Source organism: Anser anser (assembly GCF_964211835.1).
Source record: "Anser anser genome assembly, chromosome: 2".
Lineage (NCBI taxonomy): Eukaryota > Metazoa > Chordata > Aves > Anseriformes > Anatidae > Anser > Anser anser.
This window is the reverse complement of record NC_139721.1, coordinates 9,687,697-9,708,212: the sequence shown is the minus strand read 5'-3', so window position 1 is coordinate 9,708,212 and position 20,516 is coordinate 9,687,697. Positions and strand designations below refer to the sequence as shown.

Here is a 20,516-nt window from a genome sequence, read left to right as displayed (position 1 = left end):
TCAGCATTAATTGCTCTACATTTTACTCAAAACTCATGACTGATCACTGCTGGAAACCTTTGGCCGACTCAGTATAACTGCTCGTAAGTTCTATTCTTATGTATATTTGATATTAGTAATATTCCCCAATTATATCTGTGCATGATCAAATATATGTAATGGAATGCTAACTGTCTAATGAATAATCATTAAATCCCTCATATTTAATAACAAATATTTAATAAGATGAATAGATATTTGACAAATACTAATTTTTTATTTACCTAAGAAAAAAATGAACAGAGGAGAATAAGTGAACTTTTCCTAAAGGAAAGCAAAAAAATAAAAATAAAAATCAGTTCTCAGGCATTATGACTTGCACATGTTATCACAGGTAAAAACTCACTATTTGTATCCTAGCTGTTAATTTAATGAGTATTCCAGAACACCTGCAAAGGACATTGCATGTTTTCCCTTCACCTCTGTTACCACAGTGCAACTGTGGATGTATTTTAGTCTTTAACAGCCCTGTCTCAAGCACTTATCTGGTTCATACACAAATTTTCCTCATTATGATGTAGTATTAGCAAAAGGGGTTTGGGGAGGAGTACAGCATAACAAAATCCATATAGTTGAGCAGATGAACAGTAATATGGAAATCACTATGTAAAGGCAAGTCTCCATGTCTACCCAGGACCACTTAAGTCAGGAAAATCCTGAGCACAACATGGCTGTAGGATGGCAGGACATAAGAAAAGCACGCATTCCATCACTTTGCATTTTTTCCTGAACATTCATTCTTGATCATCGCCAAGGACGGGATGCTGGGGTAGATGAAGAATTTATCTGATCCACTGCAACTGTTATAGTTACATTGGGTTTACGTGGCAAGGTTTTGGTAGCGGGGGCTGCAGAGGTGGCCTCTGTGAGAAGAGTCCAGCAGCTGCCCCATGTTAGGTAAGGGCCATCTCCAGCTGGCTCCAAAGGGACCTGATGCTGGCCCAGAGCTGAGCCAGTAAGTGATGTTTGCACCTCCGTGAGAGCAGATTTAGGAAAGGGGAAAAAAAAACAAAAGTAGCCGGGAGAGAGGGGTGAGACCCAGCCCTGCAGCCCCCAAGGTGAGTGCAGCAGGAGGGCAGGAGGTGCTCCAGGCACGCAGCAGCAGTTCCCCTGCGGCCTGTGGAGAGGCCCCTGGTGGAGCAGGCTGTCCCCCTGCAGCCCACGGGTCCCACACGGAGCAGATCTCCACGCTGCAGCCCGTGGAGGAGCCCCCGGTGGAGCAGGTGGATGTGGCCTGGAGGAGGCTGCGGCCCATGGAAAGCCCCCGCAGGAGCAGGCCCCGGGCCGGAGCTGCAGCCCGTGGAGAGGAGCCCCCGCAGGAGCAGGGGGGCTGGGGGGAGCTGCCGCCCGTGGGGGACCCGTGCTGGAGCAGTTTGCTCCTGGGGGATGGACCCCGTGGGACGGAGCCGTGTGGGAGCAGTTCCTGAAGAGCTGCTGCCTGTGGGCAGCCCCCGCAGGCTCAGTTCGGGAAGGACGGCATCTCATGGGAGCGTCATGGACTGACCACAGGTTCCTTTGTGCCACTCGGGGGGAGAAGGTGTTTTCAGTTTACTTTTAGTTTCTCGCTGCTCTATAATAGGCAATAAATTATATTAATGTCCCTAAGCTGAGTCTATTTTGCCTATGATGATAATTATTGAGTGATCTCCCTGTTCTTATCTCAACCCTTGAGCCCCTTCCATCGTATTTTCTCCCCCTTTCCCTTTGAGGAGGGGCATTGAAATGGTAGTTGTGGTAGAGCTCAGCTGCCCAGCAGACTAAAACTACCACAACAGTAAATTAAAAAAAAAAACCTGTACAAAAAACGTTGAATAAATTATTTTGATACATTAAAGTGAAACCATGGATTAGGAAGGTATTGGTTGTGGAAATGTAGTTGGACACTGAATATTAGTTTTGTTGCATTCTTCATAAAGTAACTCTTCTAAATAAATTGATACACAAACTGAGAATGAATTAAACCAATTTCTGAATTCAGAATTCATAAATTCACATTATCTCTGAAAATAGTACATCTAAATTATTTACCTCCTTTTGATCAAGCTGCAGAGAAGATTTTATCAAATCACGAAGAGCGGTAAGTTGTTTCTTTTCTTCATCTTGTGTCTGCTTTATCTATTGAAAGAGATCACCATTATAAACTACAAGTTGCAAGCTAAGGTAAATACACAGTTCTGTATGCCCTGTTCTGTTACACTTGAACAGTTCATTACATCTAATGCAACTAAGCCAGTCACTGAAATATTAATTAACTCCAATAAGCTTGACAGATGACTTAAGGAATGGAAATACTGTTTAATCTAGCCACAAACTACAATAGCAAATGGAATTATTGTAATTCCGATTATAAAATACAAAAGCACTTGGGTGACAAATGAGCTTTGATTATACATTACTATGTGCCTTCCATGAACACCACAGGAAAGTTAATTAACCCAAACTGTGGTGGTATCATCAAGCAGCTGTACACGGGGAAAAAAACTGAAAGTGGCAGCTAAAGTTGGTGCTAGTAATGTAATCCAATTCAAAGATTCCCATTTTAAACTAGGTCTACTTTAAATGCAACATTAAATCAGTACTAGAATGACAGCTGCTTTTCCTTATAACTGTAACAACAGAATACAAGCTTTAAGATAGAGACAAGATGTTTTTCTTCGGTCTAGCTATATGCACAGAGTCAAGGAACACAATTTATAGGATATAAATATTTAAAATTCATCCATATAAACAAAAAAAAAGTCTATTTTCAGACATTCAACTATTTACAAGCAAACTTACATTATATAAGTCAGCAGCCAACTTTTCAATATATTGTTTAAGTTTATCAGCTGTTTTCAAGCCATCTTGGAAGAAACTATAATGAAAAATACCTGTGATTCATCAGGAATACAAATAATTCATAAAACAAAGTAAGTTGGTTTTGCCTTTTTTCCCCCCTCCCATTACATTAAAAACTTACCCAGCTCCATGTTCAGAAATAAGAACACCTCTATCCCAATGTGAACAGTTTTACTATCAATCTAACCATTTTCCACCACAGATTACACATTCCTCTAACAGCAATATACTTTGGAAAGGCCTGAAAGTTGTATTTCAGTCCAGATATATTTAATTTACCTTGCTGAATTTAGTTTCACTATATAAAACTATGATCCAAACAAGAATTTCATGTTAGTAAATGAGGTGGCAACACCTAAAATACATGTAATTCTTGCCAGATAGTAATCGTAAAAGTTTAACAATTAGTCTTGTAAAATGTTACAAATACCGCACATTCAATTAACTGCACTGCTGAATTTACTAGTTAGCAGTTTATTGCAGGGCATACATGCTATTGTAGATAAACAATTCCTACTTCTATCCTCAGGCATTTATTCTAAGTTAGAAATGTGAAGAAAATCAATTGATTTTTATCACTGTGAAGCTTTTTTTTTTAACCCCTTCGGGGGATAAGAATTTCCTTAGGAAGCTTTAGGATTTCAAAGAAATTAATGTTTTTCACAATGGTTTAAAACAATCCACATGAGACTGTTAAATAGAATAAACAAGCTACTTCTAAAATTCTGTTCTACCATGCCTCAGGAACTAAAATGAACTTTGTATGCAACATGTACTGTTTTCCTTTGGCCTCTTTCTCTATCAGGCTCCTCTACCAGTTACTTTTATACTCTTTACTGAAAGACTTCAGCCTAACAAGTCAGCTGGCAGGTCACAATTGTGGTAAGAATTCCTGATGTCACCAAAACAAATTCAGAACAATGGAAAGCAATCACTGATGTAAATGAAATATTGTAAATAAAACTTAACAGCATTGCACTTACTTGCATTGTGCATGATAATACTTAATGAGATTCTGCAGAAGGTCCACACCTTTTTTTGTCTTGATTTCATTAACCTTAATAAGATACTGTATGGACAGTGAAAAAATATGCTGATTATAATGCCTTACAACATTCAACTATTTTCAAACAATAAAACATCATTTGCTCAATTAGTTAATTATCTTTGTGTTCAATTTGGGTGTTGACTCAAACTATCAGTCCACCACTGTTAAATATAAATTAGGTAACACTTTATATGGTCATTCCTAAAAAACTTTCTTCCTGAAAGCTCAACCATACACCTGAAAAATAAAAAATACTTCTGTGGTGCATTTTCAGCCCACAAACCTTATTATAACAATCTAAAAACAAACAAACAAAAAACAGAGTAAAACAAAAAGGAAGCCAGGTTTCATAGTTGCTAAAGAAACTATCCTTATATTGCTGTACTATATTACATTGAAATAATTTCCTCCCTCCACCCCCACTAAATGATAAATGTGATGAAATCTGCTTTAAGACAGACCCACAAAGCACTCTATGTTACAGCATCTTAATTAAAAGCTGAAACTTCTTACTTCACACATCTGTAGCTGAAATAGCCGCCTTTCCTTCTCCATTTCTTCTGCTATCTCAGCTCCTGTTATTTCCGTTCGTATCATCCCATGCTGTTTCGCATGCTCTCTTTTTTCCTTTTCAATTTTTGTACTGAAATTAGAATAGATTTTAGGAAATTTCTTCTATCATGTGATCTAGGTTTTTCATTTGTTTGTTTTTTGTTTTCTTAAGTGAGTATTATATTAAAGAAACCATTCTGAAGATGAGTACCCCATGATAGTAAATCTTCCATTTTTTTTTTTAATCCATCAATAATGAAACTTTTTATTAGTATTATTTTTTAATCCAGTCATGAAGCTGTCCTTCCTCCTTTAAATCCTTTAACTATGCTACTGAGTAGGGGGGGGGAGGGAGTGAGAAGAATCTGTATGTAATTTTTTTCTATATGATGTTCTCCATAGCTGTCATCTTTATATACTGCAATGTCAATCATACATATAAGAAACTACTGACTTGGTAAGAAAATGGCAAAATATCTTAAACAAGTTTCTTGCTTCCTACAGCAGGCATTAAGAAAAGCGAGATGACAGCATGAAGTTTACCACATACACCAAATGATATGACTTCCAGTCATTACATTTTCAGAGAAAGCCAACAGTGAAGTCTGAAATAGCGAAATACAAATATAGAACTAAGACGCCATCCTGAGATTTTCTAATTACAGCTTTATCATGTGGCTCCCCTTATTCAGATTTCAGAGTAGTTTCTCTGCTACTGCTCTGTATTTCTCAGTACAGAGTAGAAAAATCTAAACTATTTATTTCTCCTCTTTAGCTACACTTTTGAGAAGATAAACACTGAACCTGTGCTTCTGTAAAACCCATGACAAAGCAGTGTGTGTTTTAGACTGGTGCCCCTTGTCGGGGCAGGGAAGATAGGGGATGTGGGGATTTGTTTGTTTACTGATCTCTGAACTTTAAACAACAGAAAATTCCTTATTTCTTTCACTGATATACTGAAAAAAAATGTAAAAAGAAAGTTGTTTTTTCTTTGTTCCCCCGGTTAGACATAAGTGAAGCAAACCTAATAACATGATTAAAAGGGAAATAGAGGATACCAAAATAAACAAGCAAAAAAAATGAATCAACTCCTGAGACCTCTTTAGTTCTGATAAAACAACAGATGGTGCCTAACACTGCCTGAGCATTCTGAGCCATTCCACTAACGTTTCTGAAACAAAGGTGCTACTTGTTGCCAGCTTTCTATTTTTTCAAATCATTCTTTACCTGTAGACAGGTACCACAGTAAGAAAACTTTAATTTTTTTTATTTTTTTTTTTTAAGCACAGATATTTCAGAAATAACATTAACTTCACTAAAAATTTTGCCTCTCAAAAACAAAGTTCTGCAATACAGAATAACATAATTTATTATTTTTTTAACTATCAATAGATTATATGCATATGGTTATAAGAACGTGTGAATGCCATCTGAAATCCCCGCAATTCATTGCACGGTGTTCAGTATTTAAGCATTAATTATCTTCCTTACACTACAGAAATATTGGGTACTCTTTCACAAAGGAAACAAACTATTTTATTTCTATCAGTGCACAAGAGAGATCACGATACTGGAAAAACACAGATTTCTTGTTCGTATTCACATTTATATCCGAAGACAAAGTATATATCTTGGGACTAGGAAGAAAGGGATTGTAGAGAGAGGGAGGAAGGGAGAGAGAGATACTTACAATTTGGTTTCATAATCCTTCCAGGCTTTGTCAAAAGGCTTTTTGAGGTCCTTTGGAAACAGAAAAAATACTTCAAGCATTTTTAAAATTTTGTTTTTAAAGTTAAGGTATCAAGTCATAAATAGTAACAAAAAACACTTTTTTTTTTTTAAATAGACTTTCAAATAACTGTTGAAAAAAAAAAATTATTTTTGAACCCTGTGAATTATTGATTTCCTGTGCTTCTTAAGACAGGAATTTACAATGAAATTTTAAAGAAGCATCTGAACTTGTAGCCATGCCAATTTTGAGGTTCTTTTCCTCTACAGAGATACTAATGGATGCCACCATTAAGAAACAATCTCATGGTGAATGGAAGAGCCAGAAGACATCTGAACTTAAAAGCATTTCCATAAATATAAAGCTCGTTTTCAACACTTACCCCTTTGACACCTTTTAAGTCTCCTTTTAAGAGAGAATCCAACGTGAAAATAACATTGTGGCTTAAGCCCTGGAGCTGAAATGAAAAAACATGATGCTGCTGATATTTAAAAGTTTATTACGATTTTATCAAACCATGAGACATGCCAACATGTCTTGTAACTTCACTAATGAAGTTGCAACCATCTCAGATTTTCTAAATTAATAGGAAATGAAAGTCTGGAAAGAATTAATAAACATTCACTTGAATCAGAGAGAAAGGCATCACAGTTAGCCTTTAGATAAATAGGGTGATATAAAAACTGAATTTTAAAAAGAGCACATAAGTAAGTTCTGAAAACATATCAAGATAATCTTCAGTCTTTTTAAGCTCACAGTTGAATACTGTTTAATTATTTAGGAAGCCTGTTAGATGGGTTATTTTTTTGGAGGGGGGGTAGGAAGGGGGGAATAAATGTTTCTTTTAACTTCTTGAGTGAGAAGCAAGGACCTGCCGTGCTACAGGCAAGTAATGTGCAAGGCACATGTTAATTCACCTACCAACATAAATTGCAATGATTTATCAGGTCTTCGACTGACTATTCCTAACTACTTGGGAAAACTGTCTTCTCCTTGCCTGGTGTAGAAATGTGGCGTCTGCTTAGATACCCAATAGTTTAAATTTCACCCCATTAAGTGCCTGCCTTGTTGATTACATATCTGTGGAAATGCTCTCGACAGTAGAAACATCTATCATCGTGCTCCCATCTGAACGTGTCCGCCTATGTCTGATTGCTGAAAAAACAGGATCAGTGCAGAGAGATGTGTATCAGTATTATTCCAGTCTAGCACCCACAAGAAGTCTGTTGACTCTCCTATTCCACTGCTCCCTTCGTTTCTTCCTACAGATATCTGTGAATTCTTCAGCTCCTCACTAATTCTATAGTTTCCTCCCGAGGGGAGCGGAGGGGCAGGCGCTGAGCTCTGCTCCCTGGGGACAGCGACAGGACCCGAGGGAACGGCGTGGAGCTGGGACAGGGGAGGGTCAGGCTGGGGGCTAGGGGAAGGTTCTGCACCCAGAGGTGGTCGGGCACTGGGACAGGCTCCCCAGGGCAGTGGTCACAGCACCGAGCCTGCTGGAGTTCAAGAAGTGTTTGGGCAATGCTCTAAGACACATGGTCTGATTTTTGGGTGATCCTGTGTGGAGCCAGGAGCTGGATTTTATGATCCCTGTGGGTCCCTTCCAACTCAGGGTATCCTATGATTCTAAAATCTCAGAAATAGGACGAACAGGATGTTGTTCTTCAGTGTCGTATAATGGCAACTCCCAGTTTCTTTTCCACTGGACCTCAATTTCTATTCTTATACCATGAATAACTTTTGTTTCCGGTGCAATTGTATTGGATTTATGCTTAAGCAGAACAGTTGGTAAACACAGCAGACTTGCATATGGAGAGAGAAGAGGTGAAAAGTGTTTTTGAAATGCTGAGACATTGTTAAAATAAGCTTGCTTGAGACTGGTAAATGAAGAAAATTTCACAATAGCCAATTTCACATTCTGTCAACAAGAATTTAGGTAGATAATGTTTCATGGACCAGCTGAAGTAGTATGACGTAGCCTTGAACACATCTGGTGTGGCTCTTTAACTTGAGTTTTTTCTTCTCAGTAAGCACTACTTAAAACACTGCCACCACAGAAACAACAAAAAAAAACAAAAACAACAAAAAAAATAAAAATTAAAAAATGAAATACAATGATCCTATAATTCTTGCTTGCCAGCCAAAAGAAGTTAAACATTTCTGTAGAAGCCCTGCAAGAAATGCTGTGAGCTTCCAAGAAACCAGTCTCAAACTATCCTCAAAATGCAATTTAACACACATTTTAAAATACAGATTTTAATTGCATGCTAAAATAAGCTTAAAGGAGACTAAAATGACCCAGAATGACAGTAGTCTTCAGAGAAGAAAGCAGGCCCCTGGCATATCTACTGTTCTTTAAAATTGCCAACACTGAAACAAATGAGATGATCCTGGTAATGGGATCATTGAAATCGGGATAACTAAGAATCAGCTAAAAAATTAGCTGTCATTCTTCTTTGGCTTCCTCTGCTATCTGTAAAGTCATGGCGAAATACGGAAATACTTAACTTTCTTGTAAGATATAAGAATCTGGGAACAATAAATGAAATGACCAAGTTCAAAAGGGATTGAACTGACATTTCAGAGCACTTAACTTTAGCACTCTGAAGGAACCCACCATATTCAGTGCCAAGCACAGCATACATTCAAGAAAGCCTTAGACAAATTAATGGAAGTGATACCTAACGAGGACTACAAAACAAAAAGATACGGCCTCCAGCTCCAGAGTCTCAGCTGCAGATGGTTTTATGATTACAGCACGGAAGTCAGAGCCAGGGCACTGGTTACCTGGACTTTTGATCTGACCTAAGGCAGCTGTGATTGTGCTGGGGGCTCTCAGGATTCGGAGAGAGCAGCCACCAAATGCTGCAGGGGTTGAGGAAGGACCAACTTTTATGAGATTCCGCCTTACACCAGTTGAAAGTCCCTGATCCAAGAAATAATTGAGGAATAGAGAAACACGGAGTTCATTTGTGAAGACACAGAACTTCAAGCCACAGTTCAATCTGAATTATTTTTTAGACGAATAACATCGTTCAATGCTAAAAAAAGTAAACAAAATCAAATGCCCCCACAATGAAGTATCTACCTGTGTTTGCAACAGTGACATCAGTTTACTTGTGCCAGCATGTACTGGTTTTGGCTGGGATAAGGTTAGTTTTCTTCATAGTAGCTCTCATAGTGCTATGGTTTAGATTTGTGATGAAAAATAGTGTTGATAATACACCAACGGTTTAGCTGTTGCTGAGCAGAGCTTAAAAAGAGTTAAGTTTTTTTTTCTGTTTCTCATAATGCCCTGCCAGTGGAGACGCCTATGTCAGGAGGAGACACAGCCAGGACAGCTGACCCTAACTGACCAAAGGGATATTTCACAGAATTACAGAACGGTTTGGATTGGAAGGGACCTTAAAGATCTCTTAGTTCCATGTCCCCTGTCCTGGGCAGGGACACCTCCCACTCGGAGGGGACTGGAAATACTTCCAGTGATGCCAAGAAGGAAGCTCCTGGAAGTTTTACAGTTGAAAGGCTGCAACACTGGTTATACCTTACACACCACAACGCTTGGAGAGAAGCCCAGCTACAAGAAAAATATAAAATTGATAATTCCACTTTCTGAATACAGTGGCAATTAAACCCATAAAATACACATTCACAGGAAATGGGACTTCATTAGTTTCAGCATTCAGAGATCTGTTTGCTGTGACTGGTTTTATTATTCATCTCTCATCAGAAGTTAAAAGGCCTGAGACTAACTTTAGATGAGAAAAAGCTTTCTTTTCATTAAAAGAGAGAAACCTTTACATCATCTTCAAAAGCCTAGTATTTAAGCAATGGATACTTTGTATACAAGAGGGAAAATGGAGCACTAACACCAGCTAAGCATCATCCCCAAATCATTAGTTTTTTCCCAAGAGATGAAAGGTTTGAGGTAAGATAAAAACAACCATAACTAATGGTATTAAATTTTTAACCGGAAATATTTGAAATCACAGAATGAGTTAGAATTAAGGTCCACAGAACACCTTAAATCACTTGAGAATGAAACCTCAAGATTTTCATCTTTCCTCTTAACTGCCAATTAAAAATGAAACACAGAGAGTTTGTAGTAGCACTTTCTACAGATAATCTCTGAATGCAGTATTGTGTTAGTTTCTGAAAAAAACGCAAAGCATCTCTAAAATTATCAGCAGTCATCAGGAACTGAAGTACAATACTTGAGAACGTTCCTGTACCTTACTGTGGAAAAACTAAAAAGCAAAAAATGAAATTTCTCACCAGGTTCTTCAGCAGCGTCGATAATTCTTTAGTAAGCGTGGAAAATTTTACAAAAGCTGTGCCAAGATCTGGATTATCCCGACTTAAAAAATTACTTCCAAATTTGTCTAATACTTGTGCATAGTTTTCTTCATTTTGAACATGATCTGCGAAGAAAAATTAAAAGTCAGAAGTTTCTTGTAGACACTATTATTTTAAGATAGCTCAAAAATATATTGCAATGTAGTAACAAACAGCATTCTTTCAAAAAAAGCCAGAAAATAATGTATTTACTAAAAACTAATTAAAATATTTTAAATATTTAAAAGAATTAATAGAGAGACATATACACTTCTTTCAAACCAGACACTCGAATTGGTGTGGAATACTTGTATTAAGAAAACTCTGTGTGTTCATTAATGCAAGATCAATAGAAGATCAACCAAAACAAGAACATGTCCTCGTTTTGTGTTGGGTAAACACTGCAGGAATTTATAATAAGGTGTACGTTGAAGTAGACACTTAATTGCTTGCAGCACAGAATGCTTTCACAGAACAAAAAGTCAATGGCACCAGATATAAAACTAAGGAGAACAGATCTGAATCAGATAGCACGTTTAAAAGAAATTTGTCTTACGGGAAAAGATTCCCTTTTAACCTACAAAACTGTGTTATCCCCACAGAATATATCCCACAGTATTTAGTATATAGCCAAATACTTGTTTTAATATATTTAATAGCAAATTTGACATACAGAGAGGTCTGAACCAAGAAAACAAAACTGAAGCCAACAAAAACAAAGAGAAATTCTAAACACAAAGATGAAAAAGAAATTCTGAATTACAGACCATTGTTCCTGAAATACTTTTCCTGCTTCTTTTACCTTCCCTTCTGGCATCTCTTCACTTTTTTTTTTTTCCTTACTTCCATTTTAGTGTCTTTAAATAGAGAATCTACTGCTACAGCCATTTGAGGGTGACTTTATCATCTCCGTCTCTCTTTGAGGAATTTGTTGGTATTAGTTACATAAGCATTTAACTTTAATGAGATTCCTAGTCTGTCTTTTGTTCCGTAAGCCACAAAGACAAAACCACAGCTATTCCAGCTACTGCCTGCTCTGTGCAGTGAAAGAAATACGTATATCTATCTAATTATAATTGCCAGTAGGTACTGTGTTTTTCCCCAAAGGCCCTGCAAAGTTTCATTTTCTGGTTGTATTGCCTGAAAGCATTTGAATCACAAGGGAAAAAGAAGAACAAAAAACCTGTGAAAACCCCCAAAAAAACAAAAGGCTATAAATTTCAAACCAGGCTTGGGGAAAATTTCTCACAATGCATGGATCTACTTTGACATTTAACTATGAGCTGGTTAAGAGTTAAGGAACACTTCCAAGGTATTATGGATACCTAAAATAGTCCACTAAGGGTCCAACAAAAAAGTGAATCTCCTATTAGAAGAAAAAAAGTAGAAACAAAACCAAAACAACTACACAGCTTATTTACCAAAAACAAACCCCAAGCCCCACAGCAGACAAGTAACATTCTAACATCAGCCATTAACACTGAGGTTTTCAAATGGCCAAATATTTAATCATACGTTAATATAGTATTGTAGCTCGAACAGTATGCTTTTAGTAAGACTAAAACTGTTCCATATGGTTTTGATCAAATAGCTTAGTATTAAAACCAAGGAAACCACTATGTAAAAATAAAATATGTATTTTGTTTTGATGTAAAAGCTGTTGCATAAATATACACAGAAGGCTTGAGCTAAGAAGGAGATTTGGCTTATGCAGTCCTGAGCTAATAAAGCTCCAAGGTATCCTACTGTTTTGAGGGAAGAGGAAGGGTAATTGAACAAAGTCGGTACAAAACCTGTTAGATCACCAAGTCCCTGTGCTTGCAGGGACAGGATAAAGCACTTGCAACTCCAGTATATTTCCTAGCATTTTCATTTTAAGCATTTTGTGTTGTTTCACAGAGCACGGACATTTTCAACAATAATTCTCGAGGAGACTGAAAAAGAACAAGCACAAGACTATTTCCTTTATCTGTGGAAAGGCAAAGTAATTCTGCCAGAAAAAGGAAGCAGGAAGCAGATGATTGTCCTAGAACAATATATAGGAAATGCTCCGGAATCCCATACCACAAGTCACCTACATCTAGGCATCAGGCTGATTACAGAGGTATTCCTTTTACTTTGCACGCAACAAACACACAACATTCAAATACTGTGTACAAAAAAGGCATGTAGTTCTTTTTATATAAGTATCAACACAAGTCTTGTGAAAGGCATAAAAACATTTTCATTTTATGAAGAGGCACTGTAGTTCTTTACTTGGCCTTAAAGTCGCATTGAAAATTAAGTCTGTAAAGTATCCCATGCTAAAAAGCAACATATAAAAACCCAGGATGCTTAGAGCAAAGACTGTTTGGAGGTCCGACTCCTCACGCAAACACAGAAGTGACTTCCCAGTGTCCTAACGTAATTTCCTTTGCATAAATTTGTAAGTGCGTAAAGTTCGTGCATGACCTGATGTTTTCTTCCTTAGACATAAGTGGTATAGGAAGGACCTCAATAACCCCACGGAGACATAAACACTGACAGCAGTACATACAAACCATGTCTTCCTTCTCAAACCAGCTCACGTGTTCCCAATATTGTAAACAAAGCCCAATATTGTGACAATATAACAGCTTCCCCAGACATCATCCCACTTCAGCAGCTCCCCGAGAGGTGGTACAAGGACCACAGACATTTTGGGGTGTGCTCTGCTCCCACTGACAATGGGAGAGACCTTCAAGAGACCTGTAAGTGGGGTCGGGAGCTCACAAATCGTCCCCTCCCCGATGTGTCCTGGCAGGGGAGCCAGTGGCTGAGCCCGCGTCAGGACCCCACTGCGGCTGTAGGCAAAGCAAGAGGCTGGGCTGGATAAAGCAGTGCTATTTTCTCAGCTTATTGCTTCTTCTCCAGAATCCACAGCCCCAGCTCTGAGGAACAATCAGGACAGAATTTACCTTTGTTTCAAGGAAACTCTGGCAGGGCACAATGTGCAGCAGTGTTGCAGCAACCCTCACTTCTCCACTGTAATGCAGATCTGGAGCACTGTGCGTTAAGGGCAGGAAATAACAGACAAAATACACTCTTAAACAATTCTGTTCTGACCTGAACCTGCGAACACTGAAGAACAGAAAAGGAGCTGAATAGCTTACAGAAAAAAAATGCACAAACATAACTCCTTCCTTTTATTGATTTGACCTAAATCATGCCTGAAGAATATATAATTTACTGAATTAGATCCGCCTATCTGTCCCGGTCTGAAAAAGAGGAATCACAACTCAGAATCTTGGTCAACTTGGAATTGTTTTTATGTTGCACTTATAAAAGTGCTTTGTTCTCCGGGCAGCCAAAGGAAAAATAATAAAGGTCAGAGCCAAGCTGCATTTATGAATGGAAAAACACACACATGAAAGACTCAGAAAGAACAAGACAGCTGGCAAAGTTAAAGAGGATGGCAAAAGAAGATATCTTTAATCATGAAACACGCTTTCTTATTTCATCCTTCAAAAAGCTGAAATGAAATGAAAAAGTGAGTAAAAAAATCTTTGACCATTGTATTCTCATCTGTACTTGCTGATAAAGCCTTCTGGACTGAGATTACAAAAGACAAAATAATAAAAGTCTCTTTCAAAGACATCTAGAGCAAGGTGCAGCTCCGTGACTTGCAGGTCCTCCACATCACCGTGCTCTAAGAGCACTGAGAGAAGACGAGCCATACCAGAAAGGTAAAGGACTTTTTGCTTTTGTGTTCATCACTAACGGGCTCAAGAAGTTCTCTGTAAGGATTTCCTTTCAACGCTGCTTCCGAGGGCTTGTATCAAATTTAAGTGCTAACAGGAGAATTCATAGAAGCTGCAAAATAGGAACAGCAGCAAATCACTTAGACCAAGATGCAGAAGAGACGAATATGTAAACTACACAGTCGTAAAAGTTGTAAAGTAAAGCCTCAGATTTATAACAGCCTCAATATAACAGAGAAAATGAGACAAATCTAATAGCTGTTTTTAATAAGAGCTCCACAGAGAGCTGAGAATTCAAGTACACACCAACAGAGCAGGAGCACCTATATATTACTCAGGCAAATTGGTATGAATTACAGTGCAGAAAAGAACTGGTGGATAACACGCAGATAAATATAAAATGCTAAACAAGAAACACAGGTTTTATATAAGGAGATTTTATTTCACTAAACTATTTCCTCCCCCCTGCCGTCAAGGAACCAACAGGCACGTAGGGAAAGGAATTCCAGGTTCAGCATCCCGTTTGGATTCCTGAAAAGATCTGTCCCTCACCAAAACATTCAAAGGAACTAAGCAAAGGATAACAGGAACGAGCTGCACATACAGAAATAACTGGTCAAAAAAAGACGAGGTGGGGGAAAGGAAGGAAATAAATTACTTTTCTCTGAGGGAGGTCACCAGCGAAGCCCTTTATGAAAAGGCCCACATCATTTAACAAGATATAGTGGAATAGGAAATAAGCTTCATAGAGATAAACTTTGTTGCTTTTTTTACCATACAATACTATGGGTTATTCAGGGCAATAAAAACAAAAGCTGATTCCAGATGTGAAATTAATTTGTCTAAACAGATGTTTACAACAAAGATCCCCGTACTGGAGTTTGGCGTCTGCCCTTCCCTTACACTCAAGGCAGAAATTGTTCCAGTTCAGCTCATCCTCATGTGAATGCACAGGAAAGCAGATGTAGCTCACCCTACAAGTCTACGATTTGATATGCTGAACAACTCATGGATGAGCACGTGCATTAGGCAGCATAACGCACAAGGGGAAACCCCCCTAACTTCAAGAAATCATCACATCTAGTTATACAACCAAGGCCTGGAGTTACATCGCCTCGACATTCAGCAACCAAGCCAAACAAAGCTGAGCCATGAGAAATGGTTAAGAAACAGAGGATGCAACAGAGCAGCATAAACCATCCTTGTGTGTTTAAACCCTGCATACGATGCGTAGTTCCTATCCCCGTCGCACCAAATTCTCTCTTCTTCCTTCCTCTTTAAAACGAAAAGTCTATGCTGCCATTTTGGAGAAAGACAATAAGGATGGTTGTATGTATGTGACGGCTTATGTAGTAAAAACAAACAAAAAAGACATTGTGGCTGACTTTGTAAACAAAGCAATCCAGAGACATCATTCAACAGGTAGAAAAGGTGACACTGAATCTAATAGGGGTTCACCTGCAAAGACCGGTCCTCTAACACTACTCTAGCAAGTTTGGGGACTCCAAAATCTCCTACTAACTCTTACGCCTCAAGCTCTCCGTGGGCATTAGTAACATGGGAAAGCCCCTCAATTTCATATCAAATGATCCAAAAGAGATATGGACAGGGCCAGTCTGCTTCTCAGGGGATTTGGGGCCTGAATAGGATGCACGGGACAGCTTTGCAAAGGAGCAAGAGTGCCTTTAACTAGACTGATGCAAGGCTGTGAATGCTGAAGGTTTACATGAATTTATATTCCTTAGGAAAAAGAAGTCAAAAGTAATTAAAGAAGTTTAATAATCAAACACCATAGTATTAATCTCGACTTAGGTAATTCCGTATCTTCATAACATTGCAAGCTAAAAAGAAAAAAGAAAAGTAATAAATAAACCCCCTAATCTTTGCACTGTTCTGCTATTTCTTCAAGCATCCTCTATTTATCATTGCAGGAGACCTGATGGACTGCTTGTCCCACACAGTACCTTTGATCCTGCATGCCATTTCACGTTTTTATTTCTCTGTTGTTTAAATTCTTTTGACTATATCTGGAAGTCATACTATAGAAACAGAACTACTAGTAATAATTAAAAAAACACTATTGAAAATCTACAGCAAAACTGACTGCAATCTACTGCTCTTAGACTTCAGACTAAATGTTATGGGGAAGCTAGTGAGAACAGATTTGCCATTAGTTCATGCACCAGTCACATAAGACAGGTTCCTATTACATATTCCCTGGATCACGACAGAAATAAACAGCAAGCTGTATACAAAAGAAGTGGTGAGAATGAGGTATCAATTTGTATCTCTGGATTTCATAAAAAGTACTTTCCATAACAGTACTTTCTGGCAGAATAAATAAATAAATAAATAAATAAATAAATAAATAAATAAATAAATAGGATGGGATCTTTAAGGGATTTCCACATTTCTGTGCTGGTATGATTTCATTTCCACAGCCGTAGTTCCAAATCTAAATCTGACAGATGGGGGAGGGCTGAGCACAAAAAGCAAACATCTTTGGGTGACATTTAAATTCTCTTAGTAACAGAGGAGAGTCCCTTGAGGTTTGTAATTCAGCAATGAAGAGAAAATCCAACACGCCACAGAGCTGGAATGCTAGGGTTTTCTGAAGAATTGTGTATGAGACATTGTACTCTGTAAATGGCATTATCCAAATGTTATCTCAGGCAAAAACAAACAAAAAAAATTAAACGGGAACACCCACACCCCAATACAACCCCCCAAAATTCTAGCTATGACTTTTGGTAGAGTATGAATTGGTTTACTGATCTGAAGAGAGAAGAATCTGTATTACCGCTGAATAACCATCCATCATCAGTCTGGCTAGAGTTCTCAAAGGAGATTAGGAAGCACAGGAGCTGCAAAAAGCATTTCCTACTCTAGAAGTTTAGATAAGGTCTAGCAAACAATACAGTTTTTAAATAATTCCAATTTCAAGTTCTCAAAAATATAGAGGCTTCCTTCATGAAAATAGTCAGCTAACTGTTGCCCGAACAATGTGAGAGTTCAATATAAGACTATGCATTTCACAGCTCTTTCTAGCATGCTTTACATGAAGATAAACATCAGCAAAATCCACTTTCACCAGAGAAGCATAAAATAGATGCCTTAGCTATTCTCTTTGTACAAGCAGGAAAAGGGAGACTGAGGTTTAATTAGCTCAATATTTTTATATCAATTTATACAAGCTTCCACATGTATAATAAACACTTTCACTTTTTTTTTCCTCCTCTTACTAATCCTAGTTTATCAATTACTGTATGAGTTGCCTCCTGTGCACATTTTCACATTATACTGTAGCCTATTACAACAGCACTCTGAAGAGGGAGCTAGAGTACTAGGTACAGTATGAATTCTTTTGGAGAAAGAGAGCACTAACTTGTACTTTCAAAACAATACTTTTTAGAAAAGAAAAGAAAAACAGGAGAAAAACAGCTACCAAATTATTTGCAGTTCAAGTACCAAGACAGCCAACTGAACCCATTAACCAACCTGCTATTACTTCTACTCGACGTGACAAATTCATAACATAGCATGGCCTACTTACATGCACTTAAAATAATATTACTTTTATAACAAAACTCAAATCAAACAATGGGTAAAAATCCCCAGTAACATTTATAGATTTTAAAACCTGCAGAAAACTTGTCACATGTTCGATGATGTCCAGCAGCTTTAAAGTTCAGTAAATAGGTACTTTCAAATAGAAAGAGCAGCTTGGAACATCTGAGTACTTTTAAAAGCACGAAAGTAAATACACATTTAATCAAGTACTATTCTCATTTTGTACCTGGCTTCACATCCTATTAGGAAAAAAAAACACTCAGCAGCAGCAGAAGTTATAGAAAACCTAATCAAAATACGATGCAAGTAGAACAACGCTAGTGATTAGCAGAAGTGTGAAGAACCTACAATTCATTAAAAGCTCACGCACATCCATAAACTGGAGTCAATGGGACAACAAAAAATACTCTGCCAAAATAACACAGAAACAGTCTTCTTGGTTTTAAACTAAGGCCACTAAGAAGTGTCTCTGCAAAAGGAAAATGCTTGCTAAACCGATTATTACTGCTGGGGGACAGGAACTGGGATTTACTAAACCCCAGTATTCATAACCAGATGGTTACTGGAAGGTGTACAGCTCTGCTACCATATTCTTTTGGGGCATTTTTTTTTTAAACCTTAAAAGAAACAGAGGTAGAAGATATTTCAAACATTTTTAAAACCTGATTTGTATTTTGAATTGTTTGATCATCATTTGTTACTGAACTCTGATGATCAGTTCATACTCCAGCCACCTATCCTTCCACCAAAGTCACTTCTATAGCTTTCATACAACATCAACAGCTTCTGCAAACAAGCAAAATAATGGTAAGCCTCCACTATTTAAGCAAACAAGTGATATGCCATTTTTATTGTGTGTTACTAGGAGAGAGCAAATTCTGAAGGAACAAAATACATCTAGCTGTAGGGTTTTTTTTTCCTAAAAACTTCTAACAAGTTACCCTTCTTATTTCACCTAGAAGCACGCTCTATGAATTCCACCTAGGATCCTATCTTAGGACAATGCCCTATAGCTGCTCTAGTCAAAGAAATCTGCTTGAAAATTTTAAGGCAGCAGGAAAATTTCCTCATGGAAATTCTCCTAGAGGCCTTTAGGAAGGACTATGAGGGTGAAAAAATGTGAGAAAACTTTGCTTCTCATTTTACATCAAACCAAAGAAAGCAAAGTTTTTAAACATTTTAATCCCAACACTGGTAAACAGATAAGCATCCTACATGCTATGTACTTAAACAGAATAAACTGCAAGACACACTTTTCAAACTTGGAATCAAATTCTTCAGTTCTCATGTAGAACTGGAAACAATGTCTTACCTTGGCCCGAATTATATATTGCTTTCACAGATTTTTTTACTTTCTGTAGTGCAGTTCTGTCTTGATCCAATGCCTGTAAAAACAACAAATAAGGAAACTTTATATATTTACTTAATCAAAAGAATACACTAAAACATTTAAAAACACAAAATGTGTAGTTTCACAGGCTGGAAAAAAAATTGCCGATACAACACATTCAGCCTGCAGGAAGGTCTCAGGTTATTCTGCCCCTTCAAGCTGAATTAAAGAACTGATGTGAAAATGGTCTGAAGGCAGAACAGAGCAGCAGTGACAGAACCAGAAGAAAAAAATATTTTAAAACTATTTTAGTTTTGCAATAGGACAAAGCATTTATTCAAAATGTAATATATTTAACACAAAAAAAAAAAACACCACCACCAAACAACCAATAGTTAGAAGCTTCTACTATAATCCTATCGTTTCTGCTACAACTTAGTTGCTTGTGGATTCCATAGGTTGCCCCTGTTAGTCCTGTTCCACCTACAGACACAAAATATTTTCTCTTATATAAGTATGTATACGTAAGGGGGGGAGGGAAAAGAGGAATGTGAAAGAAATCCATGAAAAATCCTTTTATTCACTTATAAATAATTTATAGCAATTACTTTCACAAATACCAGTTGCACAAGCTACCATACAAACCACTTTCCCCAAACCCCACAACTTTTATAAATATAGAAGATGAAAGTACCAAATAAAAATAAAAGGACTTAAGATCTGATTTTGCGCAGCAATGAAAAAGAGTATTTGCAGGAGTAATACTCAAAATATATATTTTCCGGATTCCCCCATAGTTTCGAAGAGTTTCAAAATCCGGAAGATGAGGTCATTACTCAATAATGATGAATTTAGGTTAGATTTCTAGATATTTTCTTCTTTGTAAATAACTTAACTTCCTTACCCTCTTGCAATCTGATATAAGAAATCAAGTTAACAAGAAAGAACTGTTATGATATAGCAAAAGATAAAATCAAAATAAACACTAGTCTAGACGTGTGGAATGAAGACTCTTACAGCTCGATAGTGGTACTGTTTGCAGTGATCCAGTTAATTGCACTTAAGCGTGAGCTTTGGACATTCTGCATGCACAGCATGTTTTACACAAGTCCCTGCTATCCATGGAGAACATATAGGAAATAATTTAAACGTTTCTATTTTTTTCCATTTAGATCATAGCTAATTTCCCATAAATGATGTCAGACCGATAATCTTATTTTTTAATGAAGCTGGCAGTGTTTGCCATATAATATTCCCATTCAAGTCACTGAAAATTGGATAACTTGTACTCAGAATTATTGTCAGGATAGCAGCCCAGCTAACGTGTTAGTTGGAGCAGACCACAGATTTCCCATG

General features: G+C 37.5%; 1 protein-coding gene across 5 annotated transcripts in view; it reads right to left on the bottom strand.

Moving 5' to 3' along the window:
- ASAP1 (ArfGAP with SH3 domain, ankyrin repeat and PH domain 1) overlaps positions 1–20,516 on the bottom strand; it is a 147,649-nt gene that overhangs the window by 55,299 nt on the left and 71,834 nt on the right. For all 5 annotated transcript variants that reach the window (XM_083821803.1, XM_083821799.1, XM_083821802.1 and 2 more), the window contains 8 exons: positions 19,143–19,215; positions 10,482–10,627; positions 6,589–6,663; positions 6,168–6,217; positions 4,439–4,568; positions 3,861–3,946; positions 2,818–2,893; positions 2,068–2,154 (listed from right to left, as the gene is read on the bottom strand). In XM_083821803.1, coding sequence (XP_083677929.1) covers positions 2,068–2,154; positions 2,818–2,893; positions 3,861–3,946; positions 4,439–4,568; positions 6,168–6,217; positions 6,589–6,663; positions 10,482–10,627; positions 19,143–19,215 — 723 coding nt within the window. The remainder of the gene's footprint in view (positions 1–2,067; positions 2,155–2,817; positions 2,894–3,860; positions 3,947–4,438; positions 4,569–6,167; positions 6,218–6,588; positions 6,664–10,481; positions 10,628–19,142; positions 19,216–20,516) is intronic.